At 51.0% G+C, this 12,290-nt stretch overlaps 1 protein-coding gene and 1 pseudogene across 2 annotated transcripts in view; one reads left to right on the forward strand and one right to left on the reverse strand.

The window, feature by feature from the left end:
• The first annotated feature begins 1,181 nt into the window (after positions 1–1,181).
• TMEM268 (transmembrane protein 268) overlaps positions 1,182–12,290 on the forward strand; it is a 28,011-nt gene continuing 16,902 nt past the window's right edge. The window contains exons 1-2 of one of the 2 annotated variants that reach the window (XM_037059135.1): positions 1,182–1,383; positions 5,819–5,999. In XM_037059135.1, coding sequence (XP_036915030.1) covers positions 5,891–5,999 — 109 coding nt within the window. In that variant the 5' untranslated portion in view covers positions 1,182–1,383; positions 5,819–5,890. Of the gene's footprint in view, positions 1,384–1,444; positions 1,583–5,818; positions 6,000–12,290 lie in introns of those variants that run through there. The other variant, XM_037059134.1, reaches the window with a different exon arrangement.
• Positions 9,532–10,759, reverse strand: LOC118995911 (UV excision repair protein RAD23 homolog B-like; annotated as a pseudogene).

A 12,290-nucleotide genomic window follows, 5' to 3' on the forward strand; every position in this document is an offset into this window, starting at 1 on the left:
AGGGATTAGACGGATGGTCAGGGGGCCACAGGTATCAGTGGGTCCCTTTCAATACCCTCTCAGCAGTTAGTAAAGCTTTGACATCTCAAGAGTTTCTTGCTTCCCCCCACCCCCTTCCCAAATTGTGTTTTGGGAAAACGGGCAAACTAAACAGGGACCTGCTGGGTCTTGCTCAGTGCTGCCCCGTACAATGCCTGGCACTTAGTAGGCACTCAGTATCAAGCTTCACTTGCCTGGTCAATAAGGGCACCTGGGCAGCATCTGCGGCTTAGCTCCTGTCCCTGCTTGCTGACGCCCAAGCACTCTGCCTGTGCCTCTGGCGGAGCATGCCGCCCACTAACTCCTGTGGTCTGGAGGCCCCAGCAATTAGGCAGTACCTGCTGAAACTAAAATGCACCCCCATCCTGACTCCGCTGTGGAAATGCAGGCTACGGCGCGTTCGCAGCACTGCGGCTATGACCATCCCGGCAAGGCCCTCCGTGTCCACTGGGGGAGGGGCAAAGGCAACAGAGAGCCTTCCTACAATACACGGAGGCCTAGGCACCCCTTACAAAAGAAAGGGAGGCCGAGTGGGGTGTTCCGGCACGAGATGAATACCGAAGAACTTTGTTGAATGAAAAAGTTGGGTGCCCAGCAGAACAGAATAGGCTCCCTTTTGTATGAACACACAGGCGTGTGTCTGTCCATATGTGCTCTATGGAAAAATACACATGGTTGGTGTCTTCCCTGGGGAGGGGGCACTTTCCATGCAGACCTCTCTGAAATTCCAGGTGGTGGCTTTGGGGGTGGCAGTCAATGTAGGGAGCAGCTGGCTATCACTGTCTGGCAGCTGTCGACACACAGATGATCTCTCATTAAAGCTTTATACTATCCCATGAAGAAGTATAATCTTTGTTTTGTTTTGTACAGAAAACTAAGGCAGAGAGACGTTAAATAGTTTACTGAAGGTGATCTAAAAAGTGGAGACCTGGCTTAGAGCCCAGGTGGCCTGGTCCCCAAACCAATGATCTTAACAATACAGCGCACTTATTTTTCTATAAAACACAAGTTTCTAAGAAATTTCTGATTCGCAGTATTGCCTCATCCACAGGGTCCCGTGACTGTGTTAGGAGTGGGCTGGACTTCAGAGGTGTGCCGCTGGTCTGACGTGGGCAGACCGGGGCTCGGAGAAGGGCCGGAACTTGTCCCGCAGGGACCCCTCTCGCCCCGCCCCCAACCCCGCTAGTCCCTGAAGCGGTGCACGTGGTCCGCCAGCGCGGAGGCGCTTCCTGGCTCCCGGGAGAGAGCCCGGCTGATGAAAGGCCTCTCCCAGCTTGGTTTCACCGCGCAGGGAGAAGGCTTCTCTGTTGGCCCCGAGGCAAGCCCGGCAGGCGACTCCTACCGGTAGGGTGACCGCGCGGGGACAGTCCTGGGGCGGGACCCGCGACAGCGGCGCGCGCACGGCCGACGGGCGGGGCTCGTGCAGCGGGGCTAGAGGCGGCAGCATCCGAGGTGGTGGCGCGGAGGGGCGGTGGCGCCCCCGACCTCCCGCGTCCTGAGGCGATGGCGACGAGGGCGGCGACGAGGGCGGCGACGGGGGCGGGTGAGTGTGCGTGGGCGCGCTCTCGTGTCTGCGCCCTGAGCCCAGATTTGAGCACCGCGGGCCGGTGCTGCCAGACCGAGCCCGAGACCGAGACCGCCTGGGTGCTCCTTCCTGGCCCGGAGTCAGCGCCAGGGGTGCGTCCTGCTTCGTCTGGACGCATTTGGGCCCCTTCGCGTCTAGTGCGTGGGAGGTGCTCTCTGGCGGCTCCTGGGAGCAAGTGAAATGAGGGCTGATATTTGGGGTGAGGGGAACCCTGAGACTACAGACCCGGGGTGGGACTTGAGGGCAGTAATTGTGGCAATACATAGCCGCCCAAGGCCAAGGCTAGGCGAAGTGGGTCATCTTGATCTCAGTGAAGCGATTTGCGTTCTGGTCCCGACCGAGATTGGCTCCTTGACCTTGGATAGTGCACTTTCATTTCTGGGTCTTAATTTTCTCATCTGTGAATTGGAGAGCTTGGACCCGTTGTTTCTCAAGGCCTTTTCACCCCAAAACTTATGTGACAGGCTGGCCTGTAGGGCCTCTCGTTGGGACTTTCCAGTGTAACAAAAACCAAACCTGACTTAGTGAAATCTGGGATCTGTCTCTCTCTCCCAACCCCCTACTTCCCCCGCTGCCCTCCAACCTCTCTACCCCAAATCTCAGTGAGTCATCTGGTTCCTGGGGAGGCTGGACACTCAGTGTTTGAAGAAATGGAGACCTTTGTTCAGCAGGACTTTAAGGACATCTGCCTTTGCAGGGACTTGCCACCTAGCTAAAAAAGATGGATAACTGGAAGTTCTGGTTAAATGTGGAGTCAGCAAAGACAACTAAGGAAACTTGGAGAAGTTGGGGAGTAGATGACCAAGTGGGTTGCTGGAGCCCCCGGGGCTGTGCTCATTCCCTCTGGCTCTGCCTGCGCCTTGATAATTTGTCTCCTCCTCCCACGCTCCCCATAGGACTGGTGCATTCCTGGACCAGGTCCTGGGCCCAGGACACACTGATAGGTAATGGGTTAGTCTGCCCCTGGCCCGTCTTGCCAACATCCCTCCTGCCCTCTGTAGCCTCCCGGTGGACAGTGGGCTGCAAGGTGGACAGTGCAGAGGCTGTCCTGACAGGTCCATCCTGGCCTCTGGGCTGTACCTGTCCCCTCCTTGGCAGTCCTTCTCTCATCTCCACCTTTTCCAAGCCTGTCCTCTGCACCAAGGTGCTGTCCACTCCCCCTGACTGCCTTGTTTGCTCATTGTCTTGTTTCTTGCTTCCCTTTCTTTGAGTTTATCTTTCCCATCAGATGGTGATCCCCAGCAGGGAGGTGTGAAAAGGGACTTTAGATTTTATTTTATTTTTTTTGTTTTATAGTGGAGAAAGCACGGCGCCCGGCACTGTAAGTTTCTTAGGGGATGGCTCCGGAGTAAAAATGGCAACAGCTCTATTCCTTCAGTGATTTCTGTTTGCCCAGCCCTGCTTTGAGTGGTTTACGCGGATGGACTCTCGAAGCCTCTCAACAACTGAGCTACGGTCACTATCTCCGTTTCCATGTAAAGAAGGGGCAGAGAGAAGTGAAGTGACTTTCTCCATCCAGGTCACACAGCTGGGACCTGCGGGACTGGGACCTGCGGGACTGGGACCTGCAGGATTGTGCAGGTTATTTTTAGCCAGTGCGTTGAATAGCCAGCCTTTAGCGGAAGATGGATCCAAGGGCTGTATTTTTCTGATGGGCCTGGGAAGTGATCAGACGGGGCAGGAAGGAGCTTCAGTGTTTGCCAAGTGCAGGGCAGACATACTTGGGTGGTTGTTGCTTTCATACCTATTGGGGGTACGAGATAAGAGGAAGGAAGTACTGGTGATACGACTGACTGGCAAAGGCATAACTGTTTGGGAGTACCTGCTGTGGGCCAGGCCTTGGGCTAGGTAAGGGGATGGTGGTCCCTGCCCTCCCAGGGTGCAGTGTGTCAGGTGGGGTCTAGAATTTGGTGCTGGATCACACCTGGGAGATGCAGTCTCCCTGGACTTAACTCCTTTTTTTTTTTTTTTTTAAGCGGCGTAGGGAATTGGCTAAGAGATACCCAGACCTGGGTCCGCAGGCTCAGGGGCATGAGAGTTATGGACTTGGACTTGGGAGCCAGATGGCCTGGGCTCACCTGCTGGCTCCACAGTGTCTGGCCACCCTACCTTGAGCAGGTCTCTTTACATCTTTGGTCCTCAACTTTCTCTCCTGTGAAATGAGAAAAACCTGTAAGGAAAGGGGCTTGATTGGTGAGCAGGGTACTGGGTGTTGCACTTATATTTCCTTTTGTTACTCCTCACAGCAGTTATGCCAGTTGGGCCTCCCTGAACCCATTTTACAGATGAGGACAGCAAGGCTCAGGAGTTAAGTACCTTGACAGTGAATGTCACAGAGCACAGGAGTGGCTGAGTGGGGACCTTGTCCAGGCTCTTTGGCACCAAAGTCCTCACTCTTTCCCTGTCATTTTGCTGCCTTGTCACCTCAGACGCTGATGCAGGTCTGTGTGATGCCTGTTAGTGAAAGTCTCATTTCTGTATATACTTGGTTGGTGGTGGGGGATTCCCGTGTGGTCTTCCAGAGCTTAAAGCCAGGGCCAGCTCGAGTGCATGGGGTCTGCTCAGTCACAGAGCGCCCCCCATTTAGTTAGGTCCCCCCACTTGGTTTAAGGCTCTGCTGTCACCATCTTGAACTTCCTCATGATTTTTGAACAAGGAGCCTCACATTTTCATTTTGTACTGGGTCCCAGTACAAAAGAACTGGAAGAAATGGAAGGTGGTGAGGGTGTGGGAGTCACCTTCTTTTTAGGGGGCCTGAGGAGTCGTGGTCAGCCCTTGGGCCTGCTTGGGATCAAGCGGATGCGTGCTGACCGGACACTTCCTGTCTTCACCAGTATCGGGAAGTACGGCAGCAAAAGATGATTCTGGTGAACTATGTACATATATTTTTAACAGGACTCGTGCCATCCCAGGGACTTAGGCGTGATTTTCCTCGGGGAGGTGGGGTGAGTCTCAGCCCCCAGGCGGAGGCATGCCAGAGAAGGTGTGCAGGTTCCACCCAGAGCGCATGGCACAAGAGACTCCACTTTGGCATCAAGAAGGTCCCCACTAAGGGCATTTCTGCTTTCGTTGGCTGAGTGGATAGGGGTCATGCCCGATGGGCTGTCACTGACCTGGCTCCTGAGGCTCTGGAAACACACCCAAGGTCTCTCAGAGCCAAGTACCAAGAGGCTGCATTGCTCCCCTCACTCTCGTTTTCCTCCGCCTCCTTATGGATAGCAGGGACTATTTAACTGGCAGTATTTCCTTTTTTTTTTTTTTTGACCTCCTGAAAGCTCAAAATCAACTTCTAGGATCAGGATGTCAGCAACAACCAGAGATAGTATTTGTGGCATGTGGCCTTTGTTCCACGTGCTGTTTTTTGTCCTTTGTATCAGTGGTTCCCAACCTTTTTGGCACCATGGACTGTGGGAGATGGGTGGGATGTTGCGGGGGCAGGAGTTGGGGCTTAATGTTGGGGTGATGGGGGGCAGAGCTCTGGCCAGCTTTGCTTGCCGCCAGGTTCCTAACAGGCTGCAGACCAGGACTGGTCCATGGCCCAGGGGTTGGAGGACCCCTGATTTATGTGTATTATCCCATTGATTCTTTGCAGTAACCCTGTGGGCAAGGTCCCATTATTTCAATAGAGGGAAGCTGAAGCTCCGTGAGGTTAAACCAGTTGCCCAAGTTTACATAACCTGTAGGCTGTAGAATTGATGCTTAGACTCGTTAGTCTGACTCTGGAGTCCTCGTTCTTCAACACAAACCTCTACCATCTCAGCTAGGGACTCTGATTGCCGGAATATCTGGGTATTTTTACTCTTCATGGTTATTACTTAAAAAAAATCTTTCCTGCCATCCTTATTTTCTTTGTTGTTTGTATTTTGCGATGTCTTCAGGGGAGCCGCTTGAGATCCCTTGTATGAACAAGTCTCCCCATGACGAATGCAGCTGTCTGCCCTTAGTCAGGGAGTGGAAATCCCACACGCCTAGGAGTGGGGCCCCTTCAGCTCCTGGGTTCCTTGTGGGTCCCTGGATATGTCTGAGCTGGAGAAGACCCAAGACCAGAAGGGAGGTTCTCAGTCAGGGTCTGGGAGGGTTTTAGTTCCTGTCCCTGAGAAGGTTCCTCTGCATGACCAGAAAGACCAAACTCAGTTGGAAAGACTCCAGTTGGCTCTCCCAGGCCTGAAGTTATTTCTTCGCTGTTTTCTGAAGGCAAGTGAAGCTGAGCTGGCTGTTTCAGAATGAACCACGGCCCTGAGAAGGGGAAGTAGCTGGTTCTCTGCTATGGCCTGTGAACCGCAGATGGACCCCGGCAGGGCAGCTGGCCCCTTGCCCACCTCCTCCCCTGGCTGGAGTGCTCTGCCCGTGGGAAACCCTCCTGGCTGGGGGCAAGGTAAGGTCATGACCCTGAATTCCTTTCCCTGCTACTTCTCCCAGGATCCTGAGCTGGACACACAGAGTATGGAGGGAGGGGCGTGGGGACAGAGAAGTGCCTCTGGATGAGGGTGGGCATTTTGGGATTTGTTTCCAGGCCAGTGTCTGTCATTTCTGCCTTTTCCCTGCCACCACCTCCTTGGATCAAGCCACCATCACCCTCTGCTTCGATTCCTGCTGTACTTTCCTGTCCGATCTCCTCCCATCTGGCCTCTTCTAGCCATTGACAACCTGGCATCCAAAGAGATCTTACTTATTTATTTTTAAGATTTTTTAAAATATGCCATGAGTTACTATCTTGGTTGTATATTTTCCAAAGTAGTTTTCTAGCCAGAAAACTACTATCTCCCAACCCTTCTAAAAGATTTCATCAGTCTTTCCAGTGCAATAAAAGATGCTGGAATATAGTTCTGTCCCCCTTCTCTTTTTGAAAGCAATAGAATCCTAATGATTTTAATAGTCGTCCATTCTTATCTAAAAAGGAAAAGACATCTGCAAAGGTCAGAAGTCCAGGTTTGGAACATTTGCATTCATCTTGAACTGAATCCGGCAGTTTGTGTGTCTGAAAAAGGCAGCAGCTTGAACTCACACAACTTGGGCACAAACACGTTTCTGCTGAGGGGAGGGGTGGGGCAAGAGGGAGTGTGAAGGCTGTGTCGTTCCATTGGCCCCAAAGCGCTAATTTCACAAAGGGACACATCAAAAGTGGATGTGCAATGGTGGTTTTAAAACTTTTACTGTGCCCTGGCTGGTGTAGCTCAGTGGGTTGAGCACGGGCCTGCGAACCAGAGGATCACGGTTCAATTCCCAGTCAGGGCACATGCCTGGGTTGCAGGCCAGTTCCCGGCAGAGGATGCAGTTCCTGGCAGGGGGTGCACGAGAGGCAACTGTACATTGATATTTCTCTCCCTTTCTCCTTCCCTTCCCCTCTAAAGATAAATAAATAAAAATCTTTTTAAACAAACAAACTTTTGCTGCAATGTGACAAGGAAGTAAACAGTAATTAGACACCTACCAATACAAAGCCAAAAAAAGATGTAAACAGGAAAATAACTCTGCCCATACTTGCAGAGCTTCTCAAATCACGTTAGAAGGGTCTCGCATTCAATGATCAAGAGATGTGAAAATAGTGGTAATTATTCTCGTTTTAAGAAAAATGCCCTTCTTTCCTGCCCACCCCATGTATTTAACACGAAAGAATGGGCTTTCTTGACATTCATTTTATACTTATTTGAAGCAGCAACAGTAACCACCAATAATTTGGCATTTCTGTTTATAGGTGTTCCAGAATTTTTTTTCAGTTTCGTGAAGCCATTATCCAGTGTTGCCATGAAACACAGACTGTAGATTCTAGGTGGCAGAGATTCTTTCTGAAACCAGTGTTCCGTCAAAGAAATATTAATTAGGGCCAAACAAATAGTAAGCAGGGCATTGCACCAAATTTCTGGGTGTAGTACAATAAAAAGAGTGAAACCTGGGAAGTTACCTGTTGTTTAATACAAGGAATAAAGACCTGCAAAAGCCGGGGTTTGGTTGTGCACTGTACACGCCATGTGGACCTGCAGCACCTGCTAACTGGAGCAGACACGCACTGTGTTTATTGCTGCCCTGTGTCCTGGACCCCTCCCTCCCCACCCCCAGCAGTCTCCCACCTTATGCCAGGTGCCATTAGCCCAAGGCATCCCAGGCAGTCCAGTGAGCAAAGTGAGTGCGATGCCCTGGTGTTACCCGACAGGCACTGGCCTGCAGCAGGTGTGCCTTGGGCCGACCTGAAGTGTGTGGGGGTCTTGACTTCCGGTAGGAAAGATTTCACAACACAAGTCCGGGTGATTTTGAGAGTTCGTTTGTTAAGGCTGGGGACAGTGAAACAAAGGAAAGACTTGGGGTGGAAGAGAAAACAGGAGAGAGCCTAGGCGGTGCTGTGCTTTGGCTCCCTAGAAAAGTTATAGGAAAGGAGTGAGCAAGGCTGGGCTGCTGTCTGCTCACCAGGAAGTCGGAGAAAAGGGGACCCTGGAGACAGGGTCGAGGGGTAAGCCCAGGTGGAGCTGCCCGCCCCCCGCTGCTCCCCTGGCTGCAAGTCTCCTCAACACTCTTAGAGTTTAGGAGGAAGAGTTCATGCTTGAGAAGGGGCGTGGGCGCCACCTGCGCTGAGTCTGTCCTGAGAACTCCTTTTTTTCTGGGTGAAAATCTTAGGGGAGGGTTTCAGCAGGATGTGTATCAGCTTTCCAAGTCCATTTTTAATATGCTGATGTATTAAAATGCGTACATAGGGGAGTTGAGGGAATAAGTCTTCAGTCTGCTAAACTGTTTTACTTTTATCTTGAGTTTGCCTGGCTTTTAATGGGGTTTTTGTTATTTGTTCCCCTGACTTTGTCCTTGGTTTTAGCTGGCACAAATGACATTAGTTGGGTCTCCATTCTCTATTTCCCAGAACAGGGAGATTTAAGCTTTGTATTCTCTGGTCAGGGAGGAGAGGTATGAACCATTCGCTCTCAGGTGCCCTTGGTCAGGGGAGGTAACTTCCTGCGATTGACCAGCCAGCTGTACGTTGCTCAAACTCTTTGACCCTGTTTAATTTTTCTGTCTCAGTTCCCCCATTGCACTTGCCCAGGAATTTTCCCAGCTTCTTACTATCCTGCCTCAGTGTGAAGCATAAGGTTAAAAAAAAAGCCCCTTTCAGTCTTTATCATAGTTTTGCTCTGTAAGAAAATTGGCAGCCAAGTTCCCATTCTCTCAAGAAAAAATATTCTTGTATCACAGGTTCTTCAGGAAATCCTAGTGCCTTTACCCAGGGCTTGTCCAGGTCAAAGCTGGGCTAGCTGAGGTAAAGGTAGAGAGGTCACGATCCAACTGTATGCTTCTACAAGGCACACACTTTAGTTTATTTTTTACCCTCACCTGGGGACATTGTTTTTCATTGCTTGTCGAGATAGAGGGGGAGAGAGAGAGAGACAGTGCAAGAGAGAGAAACATCGACCGGTTGCTTCCCTGGACACACCTGGACCAGGGATGAGCACCGGGACCAGGGATCCAAGCCGCAACCTTTTACTTACAGGACGATGCTCAACTAACCGAACCATACCAGCCAGGCCAGGGCAAGACACGTGATTTGGATTCAAAGACACAAACACGCCTTTCTGTAGCTGCTTTTTCCTGGGGTGTCGAATGTAGTTCGTACAACTGTCTCCAGCTTCTGCAGCTCCCCCACTGCCACCTCCATCCCTCCTGGACCACCAGCTTCTGAACTGGTTCACTCAACAACTGAATACAGTGCTCCTGGTGTGGGCTCATTTGCTGCAGTAACTTTCTTTTTTCTTTTTAAAGATTTTACTTATTTATTTTTAGAGAGGAAGGGAGGGAGAAAGAGAAGGAGAGAAACATCAATGTGTGAGAGAGACATCCATTGGCTGCCTCTCACCTGTCCCCACCTGGAGCCCTGACCCGCAACCCAGGCATGTGCCCTGACTGGGACTTGAACAGCAACCTTTCAGTTCACAGGCTGGTGCTCCAGCCACTGAGCCACACCAGCCGGGGCTGCAGTGACTTTCTCGACCTATCTGCTGTAGCAATGCTGCAAGCAGGGAAGGTTCTGTTGAATAATTTGCCTCATCTGTTGGAACTGAGGCTGATTCCGTAAGAATTCAGGGGGTGTCTGCCAGAACCCGTTCCTGTAGTTGTTGCTGTTATGGTAGCCGTGATGCAGCCACTGAAGGCTGAGGAGCCCTGGCACTCACGGCTGGATGGGGCCAACCACAGCCTGATGTTCTCTGTCTCCGGAAATTCCATTAAAAGATACCCAACTCCTCTGTCAAGGGTTGTTGAAACGGGCTCTCAGGGCTGCAATTACTCGCTCCGGTTCATAGCCCCGTGACAAGATCTCAGTTATTCTCCTAAGACTGACCTGCTACAAGCGCACTGGTTGCATCCTCAAAAAGACCGACAAGAAAAAAAAAAGACCGACAAGAATCACCTGATGTATGGTGCTGTCAGTTAGGTCGGGCTAGCAACCCCTGGTGTTTCTGCCGGCTTCTCTGCAGGGTTCTATTCTGCTGCACTAGCAGGTGCAGGCTCAGAAGATGCTGTCGTTGACGCTGGAGTGACAGATGCAGGTGTGGGAGTGGGAGCCAGAGCGGGGGTGGGGGTGGGACCTGAGCCACTGCTACCGTTGGGCCATAGCAGATGCTTAACAGAAACGTGGCTGGTTACTTACGTGATTTGAGACTTGGCTACCTGAAAACAAGGGTTCTTTTTTTTTTTTTGCTACTGTCATTGGGAAAGCAGTTTACACACACACATACACAAGCAATAGAATGAAACAGAATGAAATAATTTTCCTTCAGAAGTTGGAACACATCATCTACTGATTGTTGGCAAGCCAGTTCTTAGTCCTTAGTCGGAGATCGCTCCCCTGCACACACAGAGGAAGCTTTTCAAATCGTTCCCCCTCATCTAGGTGTAAAAACAAGTACATCCAAGTGGAGGAACTCGCTGATCTCGCTTCAAGGAACAGATGAAAGAGGTTATTGCCAAGAACCCAGGAACGGATGGTTCCAGAGGCAAACAAAGGAATTGTGAAGTCTTTGCATTGCTCAGGCAAACCCTTTGCTCAGCGTGCAGAGAGCTGGCTGGGGCGGGGGTCACACCCTCCACTTGTGGAGTCCAAACCTACGTGGGCTTCCCATTGGATGCTGTGAGTTCAGAGAGCGAGTCGGGCCCCATCCAGTGTGAGTGCCTGCGCTTTGTGTACACCTCTTCCTCTGTTTATTTAAAAAATTGTTTATTCACTCATTCATTTATTTTTAGAGAGAGGGAAAAGGAGAGAAAGAGAGGAAGAGAAACATCGATGTGAGAGAGAAACACTGATCAGGAGCCTCTCATATGTGCCCCAGTTGGGGACTGAGCCCACAATCTGGGCAGGTGCCCTGACTGGGAATCGAACCGACAATCTTTCACTTATGGGATGACACCCAACCCACTGAGCCCCACATGGGTCAGGGTGCTTCTCCCCTTTCTTGCTTTCATCTCCCGTGGTGACATTGGTCAAGTTCCTTTGTTCATGCTTTGGGGGTTCTGTTTCCTTTTCTGTGATAATGGTTATCAATCTAATTTTATCTTTTCAAATTTTGTTTTTATGAAGCCATCTTAAACCCCTTCTTCCGTGGGAGGGTAGAAACAAATACAGTTGACCCTTGAATAACACGCTTTTGAACTGTGTGAACCCACTTAACATGCCAATTTTTCTCAGTGAATACCCAGACATTTTCATTCGGTGGTTGGGAGACTGCAGATGTGGAGGGCTGACTGTGGGCCCTGGTCTGTGCCTTTTATATTCGGGGCTTGAGCATCTGCGGATCTCGTTATCTGGGAGGGGTCCAGGAACCAGTCTCCCGTGGATACCAAAGGGCAGTGTAAGTTCTGAGGGATTCTGAAGCTGCACTTGGGTTTTCAACTGTGTGAGGAGGGTCGGGGAGAGGTCAGTACTCCCCACCCCACGTTGTTCAAGAGTTGGTCAGCTGTACAATGGAATCAGCGTTGCTGTGCTGTGAATTTGTTCTGATGTGCTTGCTTTTAAGTTTTGACAAGAAGAGTGACCAGTTACTTAGCACCCATTTTGGGTGGAGCACTTTATTTTCATTGTTTGAAAAGTCTCCTGCAGGGGACTTAGAGGGACCAACCTCTGATGGTCCGGGATTTAGTTGCTTCTCCAAGACTACCCTGCTAGCGAGAGGCAGAGTTACAGATTGAATGCCAGACGGCTGGCTTATGTTTTTGTCCAGCCCCTCTACTGAGATCTGAAGGGAGGTCCATCGTCACACCGCCACCCTTCCTCCCTGCGCCAGAGGTAGTTCCAGCCCCAAACTTTCAGTCCAGCTGGCCTCAGCCTCAGTCCCACCTCATCACAGGCCTGCAGGGCAAGAGTTTTGATGGCTTTTGTGAGCAGCCTGCACTGGTGGGGTGTGTTTTTTGAGCTCGAAGTTTATGCTTTTAAAATCTTGAGTGAGTTGCGGACACACTGGGAGGGGTTACCAATCAGTCAGTGTATGAGTTTTCCATAGTTGCTGCAACAAATGACCACTAGCTGTAGCAGCTTGCACACACACGCTTACCTGCTCACCGTTCTGTGGGTGAGAAGCCCGCCTCTGACCTCACGGAGTGGAAGTCCTCACCGTGTTGGCAGGGCTGCATTCCTTCAGGAGGCTTGGGGGACAATCTGTTTTCTTTCCTTTTCTAGCTTCTAAAGGCTGCCTAC

The sequence above is a fragment of the Sturnira hondurensis genome, unplaced genomic scaffold, assembly GCF_014824575.4.
Source record: "Sturnira hondurensis isolate 20B ecotype Veracruz unplaced genomic scaffold, ASM1482457v3 Scaffold0010448, whole genome shotgun sequence".
Lineage (NCBI taxonomy): Eukaryota > Metazoa > Chordata > Mammalia > Chiroptera > Phyllostomidae > Sturnira > Sturnira hondurensis.